The sequence below is a fragment of the Enhydra lutris genome, unplaced genomic scaffold, assembly GCF_002288905.1.
Source record: "Enhydra lutris kenyoni isolate GAN:26980312 unplaced genomic scaffold, ASM228890v2 scaffoldscaffold27, whole genome shotgun sequence".
NCBI lineage: Eukaryota > Metazoa > Chordata > Mammalia > Carnivora > Mustelidae > Enhydra > Enhydra lutris.
Genome location: NW_019154111.1, coordinates 13056411 through 13077731, shown reverse-complemented (window position 1 = coordinate 13077731; position 21321 = coordinate 13056411). Strand labels below are relative to the sequence as shown.

General features: G+C 38.9%; 1 protein-coding gene across 1 annotated transcript in view; it reads left to right on the top strand.

Annotated features, from left to right (window-relative positions):
- Nucleotides 1–16186, top strand: part of LOC111152015 (striatin interacting protein 2) — a 45289-nt gene extending 29103 nt beyond the window's left edge. Inside the window, exons 18-21 of the mRNA XM_022510284.1 lie at nt 2211–2277; nt 13229–13333; nt 14193–14397; nt 15842–16186. Coding sequence (XP_022365992.1) covers nt 2211–2277; nt 13229–13333; nt 14193–14397; nt 15842–16092 — 628 coding nt within the window. The 3' untranslated portion in view covers nt 16093–16186. The remainder of the gene's footprint in view (nt 1–2210; nt 2278–13228; nt 13334–14192; nt 14398–15841) is intronic.
- The last annotated feature ends 5135 nt before the right edge of the window (nt 16187–21321 follow it).

The window sequence follows — 21321 nt, the reverse complement described above, 5'->3', positions numbered from 1 at the left end:
GGCTCTCTGCTTAGCAGGGAGCCTGCTTCCTCCTCTCACTTTGTCTGCCTCTCTGCCTACTTGTGATCTCTGTCTGTCAAATAAATAAAATCTTTTAAAAAAATTAAAATAATGCATTCCCTGACTATATCTTAGAGCTTTTATATAAGTATCAGTTAAGATAAACTTAGGAGAGCCCTGCTCCACATTTCCAGTAAGAGATCCACTCCTGGATCAATCAAGTGTGGCAGGGGCTCAGGAATTAAGTACCATCCCTCACCATGGGCCTAGAAGGGGAGGGCAAATAATCTGATAGGTGTCCATCAGGTTCTATTTGGAATTGGAAGAATGGTAGTGCCAGACTAATCAATAACTAAGTTTGGCCAGGATAAGATGGTCCTCTTCTACACCACCTATAAGCTTTACTGTGGCATGATCCCTGAGAACTCGGAGCGCCCATAGCCCCTTCTTGCACAGTTTCCTTACGGCTTTTACAATCTAGATAGATATTCCAGAAACTTGTAACTTTATTTTTTGCCCCCTTAGGCTAGAATTCAGTTCACAGAGGATGGCACAAATCTATCTTTGATTTCCTGCCCCCATTTCCTCGTTGCCAGCATCATCTTTGCCATGGGGCTTTGTGGGAAGTGGGTAGATAAGTAGATAAGCCAGCCAAGAATATTTATACTAATGGAGCACTAAGTACAGAACTCGCAACCCTCGGAGAATCCAGAAGAGTGATTAAGATGATGATCAATGTTATAGGTAGACCCACTGCCCTCTCTTCTCCTACCTTGGTTCCCCTAGGTTATCATTATGGGTTTCTTGGACAAAGGTAAACATTTCTAGGTAAATAAATTGTTGCCTTTTGCTTGGATAGAGTTTTGACTTTCAAAATGTGGAGACAGGTCCAAGAAACCCACACTCCTCGGGGTGCCTGGGTGGCTCAGTGGGTTAAAGCCTCTGCCTTCGGCTCAGGTCATGATCCCAGGGTCCTGGGATCGAGTCCAGCATCGGGCTCTCTGCTCAGCAGGGAGCCTGCTTCCTCTCTCTCTCTGCCTGCCTCTCTGCCTACTTGTGATCTCTGTCTGTCAAATGAATAAATAAAATCTTAAAAAAAAAAAAAAAAGAAACCCACACTCTTTTATGGCCCTTGCTTTGCCCACATCCTTTATCTATTTCCAATTGCGCTAGTTCAAATAGATTGGTTATAAACCTTATGGAATGTCAGAATGAGAAGGAGCATTAGAGATGAGCTAAATCCTGCACTGTACTAATGAAGAAGAGAGAAAATGAAAGAAAAAACTATAATTTTGAGTAACTATGTCCCTGTCATAATGCAGTGCATCATTTTCCCTACCTACTCATTCCTGCTTCCCTGGGCTCACCACAGAGCCTCCAGCTCCCTTATGGTCCCCCACTGTCAGTTCTGGGGGCAGATACTGTTATCATTCTCTTTTTAAATTTTTTTTTAAGAACATACATGAGTGCAGGTGGGGGTGGGGAAGGGTGGGCAGAGGGAGAGAGAGAAAGAGAGAGAGAGAATCTTAAGCAGGTTCCATGCCCAGCACAGAGCCCAATGTGGGGCTTGATCTCATGCCTCTGAGATCGTGACCTGAAGTGAGATCCAGTTGGACTGGAAGCTTAATTGACCAAGCCACCCAGATGCCCCAGTGCTGTTACCATTCTTGAGCTACTAGATTGGCCCTGCTAAGGGAAGCTGCCTTTGTCTTAAGCTCCCTTCAAGAATGGCCTCCATGATCATTTCCCAGAGCTGCTGGCTTTCAGAAACATCTGGTAAAGGACATAGGAAAGGTCTTCATTTCACCCTTTGTCCACAGGTTGTTACTAAGTGGGTTAAGTTTGGGCAGCATCTCTGGGAACACGGTTGACACATATACATAAGCATACACTTAAATGCAAAAACGGAAGTGCACATGTGTCCTTACTCTTTAAAGAAGAGAGGAGAGAGGTGGCTATACCAGAGGCTCCCTTGCTGCCTTCTTTTCCATCTGCTAGATGGAGAACTGGCTTGAAGGAACTCTGTGGGTTCTTCTCATGACTAGAACTGGAGTTGCCTGGCACCACAACCCTCAGTTTCAGCTGAGGTCACTAAGCAATTTGGGAAATAGATTGGGCCTGCTGGAGAGAAATAATTCCTGCCATTTCAGAATTGCCATTTCCTGCCATTGCTATTTCCCTAAAGCCTACCCTTTCTCTGCATTTTGCAGCATTTCGATCCTGGATTACCCTTGCTGTACCATTCAGGATTTGCCGGAGCTTACTACAGAGAGTCTGGTAAGCAGAGGGGGATTTGGTAGCTTTTGAAATTACCAGATGGCAGAAGCTGGTATTTGCTCTTCCATTTCTTCTCCAGTTCCATAATGCCCTGGTTTGGGCATCTCAGATCAATAAATGTATATTGGCAAGAGCACAGTATCAGTGGGGGTTTAGAGCTGCAGACTCAGCTGAGAAAATTTTGGAAAAACTGAGCATAGCAATTTGCAGAGAAGAGAAAAGATCAGTGACAAACACTAAGTAGGAGAGGGAATTTAGAAAGATAATGGGACCGAAACTGAATGTGAACATCTGTGCTAAATGGCAGGAGAAGCTCTACTGGTCTATTCCAAACAATGATCTGTCTCCTTTCCACTATGCTATAGACTACTCACTTTTCATTTTCATATAGATTATAAAACCCAGGAGTATGTACTTCAGAAAATACCTTGCCTAGATCTCTTTAAACCAAAAGTTGGTAATACCCACAGAAGAATGACCCAGAAATTTCATCCTGGAAACAACTTTAAGCAAATCAGAAAAGTCCCTCAAAATTACTTTAATTTCATTAAACTGACTGATCAACAGCATCCTGAAGATTAACTGCCTGCCTCATATAAATATACCTCCTTAGATACATTCAGTCCACAACCTCACTCTGTTGCACGGTACTTGGTTATCTATATCTGTTTCTCCATTTGACTGAAAACTCCCTGAAGGGAGAGATGGGATGGTATCATCTTCATTTTATACCCCCAGAGTCTAGCACTGTGTTTGGTACATGAAAGGAGCTCAAATGCTGAATGTTGGATTATAGCACTCATTGTCCCACAACCCTTTGCCTCCCAACTTTAATAATTGCAAAATGTTGCATTAGAAAAATGTACTATGCACAAATAGAATGATACCTTCTGTGGAACGGTTTTATAGAAACAGGATTCTTGGCTGGAGGTGACCTGAGAGCCATTTAGCCCAATCCTATTTCAAAGATGAGGAACCAGAAGGCCCAGTGGATGAAGTGACTTGTCATGGTCCTCTCCTCATAAGTGATAGTGAATTAGAAAAAGACCCATGTTTTAAGATACTATGTCTAGCACCCATTTTAGCATCAGGGCAAAGATTTCCTGTCTCACTTAGATGCGACCTCAGTGGCCAAGGAAGCTGAGAACTTCTTATCCCTGCAGAGAGAAGTAATAAGTTGTCTAATAACCCTGTTTATGCATATGATATTATTCAGTCTTTAAAATAACTGTGTAAGCTTGGAATTACTGTTTTATAGATGGAAGCTAACTGCAAAAACCTTACAGTTAGAAGTCGCAGAGCCAGGGTGGAGACTTACATCCCTGCTGTTTAGAGTTAGAATGAAGAATGCACTTTCTCACAGAAAACAGTGATAAACAGCATTAAAATGCTACTATAAATAGGGTATTTCAAAATGTAAAGTCAGGTTTTATGGCTGAAATCTATTTCTTGATACAATATGTTCTCTTTTCTCAATCCCATATGTAGGAAATTGATGGGAACTATAACTTCAAATCTCTTCTGATTTACCTTTTGGGATATGAGCATAAAATTATTGAAATAATTGTTCTGCCTCTGAAAAGATTTTATTGTTATCCATGCGCAGGTTAAAAGCACGTATCTATTCTAAAGAAACTAATCAGGGGGCGCCTGGGTGGCTCAGTGGGTTAAGCCGCTGCCTTCGGCTCAGGTCATGATCTCAGGGTCCTGGGATCGAGTCCCGCATCGGGCTCTCTGCTCAGCAGGGAGCCTGCTTCCCTCTCTCTCTCTCTGCCTGCCTCTCCGTCTACTTGTGATCTCTCTCTGTCAAATAAATAAATAAAAATCTTAAAAAAAAAAAAAAGAAACCAATCGGTGCTAGGTATTCCTCTCCTTTCTGTAAAGCAACAGTGGCACCTGGTGGTTTCAATTGGTAACCACAGATTTTTGTTGTTGGCTTAAATTTATGGTGTTAAGTATTTCCCTTGAACCTAATGATGGGCTTAAGTAACTAGCAAGTTTATTTGTTTATCTAAACTGATGGCTTCTACACTCAGAAAAGACTAATGTTTATATGAGTAAAATGCATCTCTTTTCCAGGCGTAGTGAATTAATTATAAACAGAAAATGTATTGATTTTTTTTATAAATGTAGAGGATTTTCTTTAAATAATATTTCAAATTTTTTTCCTGGTTATAAAATCAGTATATACTAATGCAAAAAATTAGATAAATACAGAAAAATATGGGGAAGAAAACAAAAATACCTTAATTATACTACCTACACGTAACCACTGTTAATATTTTCCTATAGTCATTTATATGTATACTATAGTATCCTATAGTACACTATATGTACTTATTAATTCATATATACACACATACATTATTTAAGAAAATAAGGACTTTGTATATGTTTCAATCCACCTAATAATTTAAATGTTCACAATACAACTTTGAACATATTTAAGAACATAATTTTTAATAGCTGCACATAATATTCCACTCAATTTTTTCATATAATTTTTAATTTTTTATTAACATATAATGTTTTATTAGCCTCAGGGGTACAGGTCTGTGAATCGCCAGGTTTACACACTTCACAGCACTCACCATAGCACATACCTTCCCCAATGTCCATAACCCTACCACCCCACTCCTTAATTTTTTGAAAATGATTGCTTTCTACTACTGTTGGGCATTTATTTCCGTATTCCCTGTATAACTCCAAATTCTAAATTCTTCCCGTTTTGTCAAAATACTTAGCTCTACAACAGGCCATCCTTACCAATGTACTACCCACCTGGTATAGGAAGGCTTACAATTTCTGTATCTCCAAATGTCTATATTCAAATTCAACCCACTAAAGTAGGAAAACATTAAATTCCAGACATAAGAGGTTAGTGACTGTATGGTCATGTGGAAGATAGGTATCGTCTTTGGAAGGAGATTGCTAGAAAAGGCAGTGGAAAAATAAACTGAGAGTTGCTGGGGGGTGAGGGGGGTAAAGATAGGGTGGCTGGGTTATGGACATTGGGGAGGGTATGGGCTATGGTAAGTGCTGTGAAATGTGTAAGCGTGATGATTCTCAGACCTGTACCCCTGGGGCAAATAATACATTATATGTTAATAAAAATAATTTTTTTAAAAAAGGAAAGACAGTGGATATGGCTTCAGCAAGTATTGTAGAATGCTCAGTATTTTGATGGTTGTTTAGAGCAGTGGAATTAAAAAATAAGGTGTGCAAGATGATGCTTTGGAGGATGGAATATTTTGATCTTTTGTATGTATAAATATCATTTTGTCTTTCTATATGTGTGTATTAGAACATACATAATATCATTACAATAGTGCATTTTTATCTTAGAAGTAAACATGTATATTTAGGAGTACAACAAAAATTATTTACTGAGAGATATGTGCAATAAAAAAAAAATCTTAAAACCACTGCTTTCAGAGGGCACCTGGATGGGCTCAATGGGTTAAAGCCTCTGCCTTCAGCTCAGGTCTTGATCCCAGGGTTGTGGGATCAAGCCCTGCATCGGGCTCTCTGCTCAGCAGGGAGTCTGCTCCCCTTCCTCGCTCTCTACCTGCCTCTCTGCCTACTTGTGATCTTTGTCAAATAAATAATTTTTTTAAAAAATCTTAAAAAACAAAACAAAACACCACTGCTTTCAGAGTATGTTGAAATGAGGGTAAGATTGTAGATCTGCTTTCTTTGTGGGCCTGTTGGTCCTAAAGAGAAATCATACAGGTTACATCCCATCCTCCTTTCCTCTCCTATCTTACAGAGATGTGGACCAAAAAAAATAATGTGGAGAGTTCTGTGTAAATCTATTGTCACTGCTGCAAAGCCAACCCAGATTTCAAAATACTTGTTTTTTCCTACAGAATATGATTTAGTAACAGCAGCTTCACATACAAAGAAGGGCATATATTTTGAACAATGTAAATGCTCAAATAGGCCTATAAATTAAGAATGGAGGAATGAGAAAAAGTAGTATTTATGGAATCACTGAGTATCAGAGCTATAAGTTTCTTTGTATCTTGCTAACTCCCATCCTTTACCGATGAGGAAATGGGTAGAGTGGTAAAGTGTTGTCCAAAACCTAATAGCTAGGTAGAGCCAAAACAGTGAGTCAGAATTTGCATGACCTAACCATTTGCAAAGAAACATTTGGCATTTCCTTTTAGATATATGCAAGTGAAATTATTAATTCTTGAATAAAGTCTTCCAACATTTAAAAGTCATCACTATTTACAACCAATATTGCCTTTAGCATTATTGTTTCTCTGTTCTAGATATAATGTGAGCACATCATAAGGTATTTATTTTCTATGAGGTATATTTATATAGAGGAAGGACCATGGAAAAATGTTTTTTAATATTTTATCAACTTACCTGTTAAGCCACCATTTCTGTAACGGGTAATAGAGAGATTAGAATCTCTGGAATTCTTTTTCTTTCTTTTTTATTTTTAAGATTTATTTATTTATTTGAGAGAGAGCATACATGTGCACACACCAGCACACACAAGTGAGAAGAAGAGCAGAGAGGAACAGAGAATCTCAAGCAGGCTCCATGCCAAGCACAGAGCATTATTTGGGGCTTCATCTCACAACTGAGGTCACTACCTGAGCAGAAACCAAGAGTCTGGAGGCTCAACTGACTGCCGCACCCAAACACCCCTCTGGAATGATTTTTCAAACTCATTTGCCCAGATCCCTCTCCAGGGCACAAATAGGTTGCTAAAGCTCCCCAGATGATTTTGAGATTTTCTCTTCTCCTTCCTCCTTTTTCACTCATACCACTTAAGAATTATGGCTCTCTTTTATGATATTTGGGGTTTTTTTAAAAAGTTTTAGTTTAATTTAATTTAACGTAATTTATTTAACAGAGAGAGACACAGTGAGAGAGGGAACACAAGCAGGGGGAGTGGGAGAGGGAGAAGAAAGCCTCCTGCTGGGCTGGGATCATGACCTGAGCTGAAGGCAGACCCTTAATGACTGAGCCACCCAGGCACCCCAGATATCTGGGTTCTTAATCTAGCAGTAACTTAATTGTCAGAAATCCATACGATAAGGGAATTATTCTATAATGATTTGGGAAAAGAAAGTCTAAGCTAAAAATATGAATTCATTTTCAGTTGTGTGAACCATAATAATGGAATGAATCAAAAGAATAATTTTCTAAGAAATGGTTATTATTGGAGTTTTCAGTCAGTAAGTGTTAAAACCTAGCAAATGGGGGCGCCTGGGTGGCTCAGTGGGTTGGGCCTCTGCCTTTGGCTCGGGTCATGATCCCAGGGTCCTGGGATCGAGCCCCGCATCGGGCTCTCTGCTCAGCAGGGAGCCTGCTTCCTCCCTCTCTCTCTGCCTGCCTCTCTACCTACTTGTGATCTCTGTCTGTCAAATAAATAAATAAAATCTTAAAACAAAACAAAACAAAACAAAAAAAAACCTAGCAAATGTTTTTTCAAATAGGTTCAGATAAACGCAGGGTTGACATGGCATGGAAAACCTGAAGCCTGAAGCAAAGAAATAGACTAGTTTTAAGTATAGAAAAGGCAGACTGAACTACAGCTCTAAGTTATCTTGAGCAACTTTCCTGTAGGGTATAGGAGTTCCACCTATAAAAGGAAGAGGTTGGGCCATCAGATGACCATAAGCTTTTCCAAAATTCCCATGGATTCATTATTTAACAACCAAGCTAATATTAGTAATTCTGATTTTCGATGAAGAGCTGGTTTTCAATATGAGAATAATAATCACTAGGAACTTTAAAAAGCTGAGAAGGTTTGAGATGTATTAGATTTAACACTTAGCAGCACTTCTTTATTTTTTTTTAAGTTTTTATTTATTTAAGTACTGTCTACCTCCAACATGGGGCTGGAATTCACAACCCTGAGATCAAGATTCACATGCTCTTCTAACTGAGCCAGCCATGCACCCCTAGAAGCAACTTCTTTAAAGGCTCAATCTGATTATAGGCTGACCAAACTCAGTCACACTCTCCCCTTTAATACAGGAAACCTCACTATTTTTGTGTTGTTTCTGGAAACTGTTATCTTCTACTTGCTTGAAATAAAGACAGAGTGTATTATAATTCAGTGAATTACTGGAGATAGAGGTTCAGGCCCTGGTTGGGGCACTTATGTGACCTTAAGCAAGCCCTTCCTTTCCCTGAGCCTCAGGTTTTGCTTCTGTGGATGACAGAATTGGACGAGACTCATTAGCCAAGTCTAAAAGCTAAGTCTCCTCTAGTGCTCAGATTCTAACCAATCTGATTTCCTCAGTACAAAAGGAAGAAACACTCTGTTCTTTCAGCAGTCGTGTGAGTTAATTATCCATCTAACTGGAGTAAGCCTCTGTTTTTATTTGGCTTGGCTCACGCAGCTGGGCTAAGATGGATCTTTAGAACAGAACCCTCATAGTACTTTAGAGACTATGAAGGGTAGGTTGTGATTCCTGAACTGAATTTTTAGACACAAGGTGTGTGTAAACAATTTTTTTAAGTTTTTAATTTTAATTCCAGTATAGTTATCATGCCGTGTTATATTCGTTTCAGGTATACAATGTAGTGATTCAGCAATTCTATAACATTACTCAGTACTAATCATATGTGTACTCTTTAATCCCCATCACTTATTTCCCCCATTCCCCCCACCCACCTACCCTCTGGTAATCTTCAGTTTGTTCTCTATAGTTTAAAGAGTCTCTTGGTTTGTCTCTCTCTCTTTTTTATTTTCCTTTACCCATTTGTTTTGTTTCTTAATTTCCACATATGAGTGAAATCATATGCTATTTATCTTTTTCTGACTTATTTCACTTATTATTATACTCTAACTTTATCCGTGTTGTTACAAATGGCAAGATTTCATCCCATTTGGGGCGCCTGGGTGGCTCAGTGGGTTAAGCCTCTGCCTTCAGGCTCAGGTCATGATCTCAGGGTTCTGGGATCAAGCCCCGCATTGGGCTCCCTGCTCAGTGGGGAGCCTGCTTCCCACCCACCCCCACCTACTTGTGATCTCTTTCTGTCAAATAAATAAATAAAATCTTTTTTTAAAAAAAGATCTCATTCCTTTTTATGACTGAAAAATATTTCATTGTATTTATATGCCACATTTTCTTTATCCATTCATCTATCAGTGCACACTTGGGCTGCTTCCATATCTTGGCTGTTGTAAATAATGTTGCAATAAACATAGGGGAGCATGTATTCCTTTGAATTAGGGTTTTTGTGTTTTTGTGGGGGTAAATGCCAAGTAGTGCAATTCCTGGATAATAGGGTAGTTCTATTTTTAACTTTTTGAGGAACCAGTTTGCATTTCCTAACAGTGCAAGAGAGTTCCTTATTCTCCACGGCCTCACCAAAATTTGTTGTTTCCTGTGTTTTTTATTTTAGCCATTCTGATTGGTGTGAGGTAATACCTCATTGTAGTTTTGATTTTCATTTCCCTGGTGATGAGTGACATTGAACATTTTTTCATGTGTCTATTGGGCATCTGGATGTCTTCTTTGGAGAAATGTCTGTTCATGTCTTCTGCCCATTTTTAAATGGGATTATTTGTTTTTGGGGTGTTGTATCAGTTCTTTATATATTTTAGATACTAACCCTTTGTGGGATATGTCATTTGCAAATATCTTCTCCCATTCCATAGGTCGCCTTTTAGTTGTGATTGTTTCCATTGCTGTGCAGAAACTTTTTATTTTGATGTAGTCCCAATAGTTTATTTTTGCTTTTATTTCTCTTGCCTCAGGAGATATATCTAGAAAAATAGATGTTGCTATGGCCTGATGTCAGAGAAATTACTGCCTGTTCTCTCTTCTAGGATTTTTATGGTTTCAGGTCTTAGATGGAGGTCATTTTCCATTTTGAGTTTTTCTGTATTGGTGAAAGAAAGTGGTCCAGTTGCATTCTTTTGCATGTAGCTCTCCAGTTTTCCCAATACCATTGGTTGAAGAGACTATCTTTTTCCCAATGTATATTCTTTCCTCCTTTGTCAAAGATTAATTAACCATATAATTGTGGATTTCTTTCTGGGTTTTCTATTCTGTTCTATTGATCTATATGTCTATTTTGTACCAGAGCCATACTATTTTGCTTACTACAGCTTTGTAATATAACTTGAACCCTGGAATTGTGATAACCTCCAGTTTTGTCTTTGTCAGAATTTCCTTACTATTCAGTGTCTTTTGTCATTTCATACAAATTTTATTATTGTTTGTTCTAGTTCTCTGAAAAATGTTGGTTTTTTGATTGGGATTGCATTAAATCTGTAGATTGCTTTGGGTAATATAGACATTTTAATAATATTCTTTCAATCCATGAGCATGGAATGCCTTTCCATTTCTTTGTGTCCTCTTTAATTTCTTCCATCAGTGTTTTATACTCTTCAGAGTAGAGGTCTTTCGTCTCTTTGGTTAAGTTTATTCATAGTTTTTTGTTTTGGGGGGTGCAGTTGTAAATGGGATTGTTTTGTGAATAAATGTTTGTGTATGCAAGTGGAACATGGACAAATGTTTTCTTCTTTCAATTTTTGCTGGTAGAAAGTGAGTGAGTGAAGGTCTTGATTTGGCTAGTGTAAAATATCAGAAACAAGGGAATATGGCCAAATGCTGCTACTCACAAAATATAGCCCCCCCCCAGAAGTTTACATTTTACTCAATATGCTAAGTCCTGCCTCCCCAAAACAGAGAAAGCAGGCCATTTGCCCTAAATGAACATAAGCAAATAAAAAAACCCTCAAGTCTGGCAGATCTAGAAAGGCACTCCATGGAGCTAAAGGTCTGCTGGAAAATGATTATCTGTTGTGTTTGAAGAAGGCAGAAGGCTTGAGCAGGACTCCATGTGGAGCTTGTTGCATGGACAAGTCTGGGATCTGCTATCCTGAGATAGCCATGGAGTAGCATGTATTCTGTCAGTGCCCACTTCAGGCAACATCTGGTGACGTAGGAATTGGGGGTAGTTTTAGTTGGTGGGGAACCATTATCAGAAAAAAAAGAGAGCAAGACCCTGGGCAGATGAGACTATCTTTAGGAGGGAACTAGGGTATCTTTCCTGGGACTCTTGAGACAGCTTTGAGGAAAAAGCAGCCACGATCAGCTTACTTTCACTTAAAACTTCACTTTTTAATCAAATGGAGAAAGTTGAGATAAATCACAGTATTATTAAATGATCAGAGGTGAAAGGAACTTAAAGATGATCTAATTTGACCTCTTACAAGAAACAGGGAAATGACTTATCTACCATCATACATCCAGGGTCAAAACCATAATCCAGGTATCCTAGTGTCTATTCCAGTGCTGCTTCCACAAGCCATACCCCACTCCCATTTGTTTGTTTGTTTGTTTTAAGGTGAGCTCATACAACCAACATGCAGCTTGAACTCAGACCCTGAGATCAAGAGTCACATGCTCTACCAGCTGAGCCAGCCAGGTACCCCTCCCATATTTTTTGAGGTGCTAAGGAATGCAAGGCTGTTTATGCTGCTATCATATTAGAAATCAGGATAAAGGAAGCTCACAGTGGAGATATACATGGCCTCCCCTATATGTTCTCTATTTCCCCTGCTTCTTAAAAAAGAAAAAAAAAACACACACACATTTAAGAGTCCATTCCTCTGTTAGCCACACAAGATGGAACATCTGTAGAACCTCTCTGTTTTGGACAAGCCAACTAGCTGATGCACTAGAGTGGAAACTCCCATGGAATTTTCTCTTAGAAGGAAACAAATGGTTCTCCAGGGACTAGTTCTAAGCACAATATTGAACATTTACTACAGGAAGTAGAACATTTTTTCTAAATAATATTTCTAAAAAGTTTCCTTGAAACTTTTTGGCTCTTACTCTTATTTATTTCTTAATAGAGCCTAATACTCTCAAAAATCCTGCATGTTCCTTTTGCATTAGATGTATGTCTATCTTGCTTACTTTGGATTAATTTGGGAAAGGAGGGGGTAATTTTCCATTCTTTAGACAACAGCTCATTTCTACACCTTGTCTCCTACTCTTACATCCTCCTATCAAATTGTAGGCATTAGGAATTTCTAAGATGTTAGTTTGGTCACCATGCATGCTCATTGATTCATATAGCTTCTGACATCAATATATTTACAGGCCCCCAAATCCAGAAGGGCTCTTATTTTTGTCCCTGAAAAATGTTTCTGTGAGTAGATACCTGTTTCTTTTTCTTTTTCTTTTTTTTTTTTTTTTTTTAGATACCTGTTTCTAATCTGACATCCATCTGTTATCTCTGGTTGGGTGCTCACAAGCTATCAATAAACATAAGAGAAACACCTGGTTAGAATTTACCATCTGCCATTTTTGCTTCCATGCTGGAGAATTAAGCAATTTACTGCAATAGGGTTTGATAAAGGAGGGCATAGGATGATTTTAAAAATTCAAACGTAATGAATATCATATCCATCTAACATAGTTTGAAATCTACCAGAATGGGGCACCTGACTGGCTCAATCAGTAGAGCATGTGACTGGATCTCAGGATCATAAGTTCAAGCCCCACATTGGGTTTAGAGCCTACTTAAAAAAGGAAGAAAGGAAGAAAAGGAAAGAAGGGAAGGGAAAGAAGGAAGGAATCTACCAGAATAACTCCTAACAGTTACAAACACAGCTTATGTAAGAGCAAAGTATATAGCGGAAAAGTTCTATCATTTCTTTTCTGATTCTAAAGCAGGAAGTTACACAAGAAACTTGAGTGGCGTTCTTATATTCATGTATCCTCTTTCTATTCAGTACTTGCTCTAGGTGTAGCTTTCCAGGATTGGCAGCTGTGTGTTTTCAGATAAAGTATATTGCATGCTTTGAGACCTTAGTGTATGAAGAGCAGAATGGTGAGGAGGTAGCATTTCATAAGGAAGGCCTCACCTATACTTACCAGTAGTGACTTCCAGGCTTCTGTGGGAATGAAAGCCTTATAGGTGTTGAGGTAATGGTGGGCGTGTTTTATTACAGGAAGCTGGAGACAACAATCAATTCTGTTGGAGGAACCTCTTTTCCTGTATCAACCTTCTGAGGTTGCTCAACAAACTGACCAAATGGAAGCATTCCAGAACCATGGTGAGTGGGGCTTCAGATCATAGAGGTGTCCCTCTGACTGAATTTTTTTAATCTTAAATATTTATGGACTTCCTGCTTTGTGAGCTCTATAGGAAGACACTGAATGCTACATAAGGTGAACACCTAATTCTGGGCATTTATTCCATGTGAGATATTTATTCACCAGTCCATTTCTTTACAAGGAGCTGAATATGGGCCCTCCCCCAGGGCAGCTCTGGTTGGAAAGTTAGCATTGTTATATGGATTTATATTGGATTATAAGCACATATCCCAGATGATACAAGGCTAAGATTATTTATTGCAGCATGAATCATGAAAGACTGGAAACAATCTAAAGCCCATGAATACAGGACCAACTGGTATATCCTTATAATAGATTATCCAACCATTAAAAAGAACGAGGCAGGAAAAAAAAGGAGTGAGGCAATTCTATTGATATGGAATAATTTTCAAGATATATTATTAAATAAAAAGCAAGGTATGGAACAATGTGACAGGATATGTAGTTGGCTGTGGTTTTTGTTAATAAAAATAATATGTGTACCTAGAATTATGTATCCAGAAGATACAAAGAAACTGGTAAGAGTAGAAATGGGATGTGTAGCTGACAAAATTATTTTGCTCTTTATATCACATACTTTGAATATTAGGAACTTTGAATTGTGACATATAAATGGAGTGGTTCCTCTATGTTCTTGAAGACTAAATATAGATAGAACCTAGGCCATGGATTCCCAAAAGCTCCCCCAGGGTACTGAGACCAGTCAAGTTTGGCTTAATTGTTTGTGAGTTGGAAGTTCCAAGACACTTTAGATCCTTACCTGCCTTTCTTCACTCCTGCCCCTCTTTAAACGGGTAGATGCTGGTGGTATTCAAATCAGCTCCAATCTTAAAGCGGGCCCTCAAGGTCAAACAGGCCATGCTGCAACTTTATGTTCTGAAGCTGCTAAAAATACAGACCAAGTACCTGGGGCGCCAGTGGAGGAAAAGTAATATGAAAACCATGTCAGCCATCTATCAGAAAGTACGCCACCGCATGAATGATGACTGGGCTTATGGGAATGGTGAGTATTCTCAGAGCTCTTGACCTCCGGGAGTTTCCCAGGGTTTAAACAAAATTACATAAGTGGCTCCTGGATGGCTCAGTGGGTTAAGCGTCTGCCTTCAGCTCCAGTCATGATCTCAGGATCCTGGGATCAAGCCCCCCCACCCCTGTCAGGCTCTATGCTCACTGGGGAGTCTGCTTCTCACTCTCCCTTTGCCCTTCCCTCCCCACCTCTCATGCTCTCTCTCACTCTCATGCTATCTATCTCTCAAGTAAAAAAATAAAATCTTTAAAAAAGAAACTAAATAAACAGTTATCTCTACTCTTTGGTATATGAATTGTTACATAGTTTGGATAAGAAAGTTGTAATTATAGTCAGGTGCTGATATAACAAACATTAGGGTTACTGCCCCCAAATTCTAGCATGTGCCCAGATCCTATATTAACTATAAAAATCCATTTTAGGGGCACCTGGGTGGCTCAGTTGTTTAAGCATCCAACTCTTGGTTTTGGGTCAGGTCATGATCTTACGGTCATGGGATCAAGCCCCGTGTGGGGCTCCAGGCTCAGCAGAGAATCTGCTTGAGATTCTCTCCCTCTGCCCCTCCCCCCACTTGCGCATACATGCTTTCATAGAACCCTGGGATCATGACCTGAGCCGAAGGCAGATGCTTGGCCGACTGAGCCACTCAGGCACTTCAAAAATAAAATCTTTAAAAAAAAAAAAAGAGTAAACCATTGTGTATGGGACACGAGAGATCTGGGAAAAATATATCTCTAGCCCTGAAATAAGTGTCTGAGTGGGGTAAATAAGGTAAAGATTTTACCTCATAATTTTAACATACGCTGACACATACATTTATCATATGCTGGGAGAGGTCACAAACAAGCAATCAGTAAATCCTTCAGTATTTGGTCCATTCTGATTCTCCTTGTTGTACCTCTTCCTGCCTCTTTCCATTCCTTGAGAGCTGGTGATTCCATTCAAATGGGTAACTCCCATACCCTAGGAAAGCTCAGTAAAGGGAATTGAGTTGCCTTTTTGGAAAATATAATACATATACCTAGTAAGAAAGTGAAATAATGAAAAGAAAGTACAGGTTAAAAAAAAATGTCCACCCTCTCAGGGACCTTATTTCCTTCTCAGTGGTAATCACTGTTAGTGATGTTTCTAGACTACATCTAGTTGTTAAATAAAAAGCAAGGTATGGAACAATGTGATAGGTAATCACTGTTAGCGATGTTTCTAGACTACCCTTCCAAAGATAGTCTCTGCATATACATGTGTATTTTTTAAACTGGAGTGACAGCATATTATACACTTAGTACCTTGTAAGTACATACACTTAGTACTTAGTAATTCTGAGTTTAATTTGTTCTTCCCCGTAGACCATATACTCTGTGGTAGGAGGAGCAGAATCCTGAGTTGTATAATTGTTCTTCTTCTTCTTTCCCCAACACAGACATCGATGCCAGGCCATGGGACTTCCAAGCAGAAGAATGCACCTTGAGGGCCAACATTGAGGCTTTTAACAGCCGCCGGTATGACAAACCCCAGGACTCTGAATTTTCACCTGTGGATAACTGCTTGCAGAGTGTGCTGGGGCAGAGGTTGGATCTGCCTGAGGATTTCCACTATTCATATGAGCTCTGGCTGGAGAGAGAGGTGTTTTCACAGCCCATCTGTTGGGAGGAGCTGCTCCAGAGTCACTGAGCTCTTAGGGAAAAAACATCTGATAGATGGGGTTTGGCTCCAATAAATGGTGCTCTGCCTACCCTGCCCATTCGGCCTTTGTTTCCAGCTCTGAGAGTGCTTGTTCAGGGGAAAGCTGAATGGCCCGGGCCATTCTGGGGGCTTTGGGCCTGGAGATAGTACAAGGCTAGGATCCTGAGTCACAACAGATTGGTCAACTTGCATTGGGGTCAGTTGGGTGCCAAGTTGGCCTTGAACATCTGCTGGATCAGTCCTGGATAGGCTCTTTTGTGGGACCGCTCCCTGCTTTAGTCTTGCCCAGAACCAAAACCAGGCCAGCCTTTGCCAGCCCCAAGAGTGAGAATAAGTTTATTATGGCATTTGACCCATGACATTCATCATAGGTAATGGGAGAGGCAAGTCATAAAATAGGGAGAACATTTCCTTCTTGCTTATCCTGGATTCCTAGGACCCATAAGAAGTTTGGCAAAACCAACTTTGAAATTAAGTGTGTATTTTAAATTAAAAATTTTGACACCTCTCTCTAAAATTATTAGCTCAAAGATGATTTTAGAGCACCTGCACCTTCTTTGTAAAGGATGATGATTTACTATTACCTAAATACTGCATGTTATAGTAAGGTATATCATGTAAAGTGTTTTTTTTTCTTTACTCCTGAAGAGATCTATGTTCAATCTGAAAATTATTTCTCTGTGTATTGTATATGGGGCATGGAGTGCTTTGCTATAGCCAGTCTGAAATAGACCTCCTCTAAGGATGTTTCATGTTTTTCTGAAGCTACGTCAGTCTCCAAATGACTGGTACACTGTAAAAAAAATTATCCCTTTCATCCAATTCATTTTTTTTAATGACAAGTAATTACAGGAGGTTTTATTTACTGAGATGGCTATGTCCATTTGTGCTCATGATCAATTTATTTTTTAATTGAATGGAATAGCAAGAGCATTACAGCTTACCATTTTTCTTCTATGTTGATTAGTGATTTTTGTTTCCCTTTTTACTCTGAATGCTTTCAAAGTGTCATATGGAGATTTAGTAATACTGTTCTTACCTAAAAGTATTGCACACTTCTTTTGAGGACTCCTGGGTGGCTCAGTCAGTTAAGCATCTGCCTTCGGCTCAGGTCATGATCCCAGAGTGTGGGATCAAGTCCTGCTCCCAGCTCCCTGCACAGCAGGGAGCCCGCTTCTCCCTCTGCCTGCTGCTCTCTCTGCCAAGTAAAATCTTGGAGGAAAAAAATTTCTACTGAAGTTTGAATCACATACTTGTCAGAGCGCCTGGATGGCTCAGTTAGTTAAATGTCTGACTCTTGATTTTGGCCTGAGTCATGATCCTCAGGGTCATGGGATCAATCCCCGCATCCGCACTCAGTGAGACCTCTGCTTGAGGAGTCTTCCTCTGCCCACCCACCCCCCCCACACAAACACACTCTCTCAAATAAATAAATCTTAAAAAAAAAAAAAAATCACATACTTCTCAGCAGAAACGAGGTTTTTAGAAAAGCTTCTGATTCGATCAGGATCATTTTTTTCCTCTTCTATTCCCACAATTATGTCATCTATATTTTCAAGCTTTTTTTTTTAAATGTTCTCCCCCCTGTCATGGACACTATTGAATCTTTTTTATGATAGCATCAGGCTACTTTAATTATGCCAGGAGGTCTTGTAAGAAATGGCTTATTTATTCTGTCAACCACAGTCTCATTTGGAAGTCATGATACAGTTATTGACAATATCCAAAGAAACTAGACCAGAACTCCAACTAAAGCTTGGATTTAGCTTTTTTTTTTAAGATTTTATTTATTTATTTGACAGAGATCACAAGTAGGCAGAGGCAGGCATAGAGGGGGAAGCAGGCTCCCTGCTGAGATCCCGAAGAGATCCCGAAGTGGGGCTTGATCCCAGGACCCTGGGATCATGACCTGAGCCAAAGGCAGAGGCTTTAACCCACTGAGCCACCCAGGTGCCCCAGATTTTAGCTTTTTGAGCTTTAGGATAGCAGGACTTCTGTTTTTATGGAAAGATAATGAAGAATGTAAGTATGTAATAGATGACACTTCTTAAAATACTTTGTAAATTTTACCTGAGTAGGACAGCTGTCCTCATCACAATCAAAGTAATTCACTAAGCATATCGTTGATGAATCCTATTAATCTATTTTAATGTGGTTTAACTGAAAAGGCAATTTTCAAGGAAAGAGCAGTCATCAATCTATTTCTCTTAAAGCCATACAGTATTTAATTTGTGTCAAGAACAAATAAGTTGCCTTTTTAAAAATGTGCATGAATGCTTTCTGAGGCATAGAAGTATGCTGAGCTTTAACGTTTCATACTTTTTTACAAGTCTTCTCTTAAGGGAAGATTAATTCTCAGTGCAGATGGAGAAACTGAGATACCAAGAAAAGTGATTAGTTTCAAATCACATTTTTTTGCTGACTTGCTGGGATAGCATTCAGGTATTGACAGCCAGCCCCATATGTTAAAGTAACTGAATCTTCCAATTTGAGAATCCATGTGCGTGGTTAGGAATAAATTCAGATTAACCAACATCCAATGGTGATTACTGTTACTGTTTAGAAGAACATTACCTGAGTGATTTATAGATGATTTTTATTTGTGAATATCTCAGTAAAGTTTGTGTTGTTTGTGCTGTTAACATGGTTTATCTACTGAAAGCACTTTAATAAAGAGAAATTAAACTAGAGTTAGAAATTTGGTCTTTAATTCAACATAAAAGAATCTTAAAGACAGGTATAGAAGGGAATAATACATAAAGAAGATGAATATGTAAAATCTTGCATAATATTCCCTGGGGGTAGACTAATACAAACACAACTGCAAAATCTCAATGGCTTAGGACACACCTTTATTTCTTGTTTCTGGGTCTGCAGATCAGCTGCAGCTCTGCTCCACTCAAGTTAACTTGCTAGATTTAGCTCTGCTCCACACATCATCTTATACTGGCATGAGGCTGATGGACTAGCTCCTGGCTGGGACATATTGTTCTCATGGTAAGGGGCAGAAGCAAGCACCTAACCATACCATGCAACCACCTGGAGGGTGCTTAAAGCTCTTCCTTGGATGGGGCATAAGTCAAATTGCTCATATTCCACCGGCAAAAAGCACTTCATCTGGGGCAAGCCTAACATTGGGCCAGAGAAGTACATTCTACCTATGGAAGGCAGTTGCAACCAGGCATATGGGTAGAGAGTGAGTCACACAGCAGCTTCTCAGTGAGATTTTGAGATTGGTGGTAGGGTTTTCTTAGAGATTCTTGAGAATTTCCATAGCTTTCCAGTGAGCATTTGAAACCACGCATTTCAGTGCTTTATGCTGATATTTTCAGTTGTGACTTTCTTGACCTTTTGTGTCCATAGTTCCTCCAGCTCTTCACCTAACAATAATCTTGGTTATATAAAGGCAGTTCTATAAATGAATGAATGTTTTAGTGGTCTCTTTTTGTCCCACAAGTAGTTGTGATGAGTCTGAATTCTTTCTCTCTAGGCCTTTTAGCAATGACCTATATTTGCAATAAAACTAGCTGAGACTAAAAATGCTGCTGCAGGTCTGGAATAAATTTGACACTGGCATATACAACCATCAGACTTGTGACCTTGATCTCACAAATGCTATTATTCATGAGCTAAGTAACCACCTTAATATTCAGGCAAGGTCAAGTATGAACTTGGCAACTCTTTGGTACTCTGCCAAGGTGCTAAGTGTGTTTAGGGTAATTTGCAGAGGCAAAGAAAGTCCTGCCACTATCTCAGAAATACTGGGCATGACCAATTAACATCTGCTTTACCTGTACTATAATTCCAGGCCAGACTTTTCTGTAAGGCTATGACAAAGTGTTTTCTGTAATGAAAATGTTTTACAGAATATTATGGAATTTATAAACAACTTTTGTGGTTTTAGAGCAGCTATAGCTATTCTTACATGTGTTTAATACTAATACATATTTTAATGGATATTTTATATGACGCTTTTCAACATAAGAGACATCAAATACATATATAAATACATACATAAAATATATTTTAGAATAAAAATATCTACAACATGATTTTATTATCTATACAATACACAAAACTTTTGTCTGCTTTCTCATTTTTTCTCAACCAAAAAAAAAAAAAAAAAAAAAAGAAAAGAAAAAAGAATATAGTGATAGTGAAGAAAATTACCTCCTGTATAATCTCACTACTCAACAAGGGAGCTATTTATATGGTGGCAGCTTAACAATATAAGAAAAATGTGTAATCTCTAAAATAGAGTAGAACAAGGGGAGAGATCAAAGCTCTATCTATATTGGCAGAGCATTTTGTACAGCAACATGGAAAATACTTTTGGAAATGTTGGCATGGGTGAGTCCTATTGGTGATTTTTGAGAAAGCACATGAGTTTTTTTCCCACTAATGAATTTTCAGGGACCTCTGGTATTCCTTCAGAAGTACTGGTATGGAAAGTTTATAGAAGATAAGTCCTGAGTTCCTTATACTTTCAAATACATTTCCAGGTGGTTCTAAGTGTTTGGCTATTCTGTTAGCCTTAAAATGTTAAACCTCAATATTTGGAGGATTTTTACAGAAATGTATTCTTGAGTTGAAGAGATCAGAGATCATCTAGGACAATCTCCATACAACACAAGAATTCCTTTAATTAGTATCAGCTACGTATTTATTTAGCCTCTAATCTTTTCACTGACAGAAATCTCACTATGTCATAGATTGAGTACTGAAATGTCTACGAAAGAATTAGCTACCTCAAAATACAATCAACTTATGGTATTATTTGAGCCAGAAGAAACATGAATACATTCATGGAATCCAAACAACTAACATTAGCTATTGTACTTTCTTCCCCACTATATTAGTTTCCCAGGACTGCTGTAACAAGTTACAAGAAACTGGGTGGCTTAAAATAAGAAAAATTACTCTCTCACAGTTACAGGGGACAGAAGTCTGAAATCAAGGTGTCAGCAGGACTCCCCCTTCAAAGGTACTAATCATTTCCTTGCCTCTTCTAACTTCTGGTAGCTTCTAGCTTCATGTCACTCCAATTTCTGCTTCTGTCGTCACATTGCTTCCCCCTCTCTCAAAAGTCCCTCTGCCTCTCTCTCTCTTCTAAGGATACCTCTGATTGAATTTAAGGCCCATCAGGATAATCTTCTTTTCTTAAGATTTTGCCATATAAGGTAAGATTCACTCTTTTGCAATAAGGTAGTATTCACA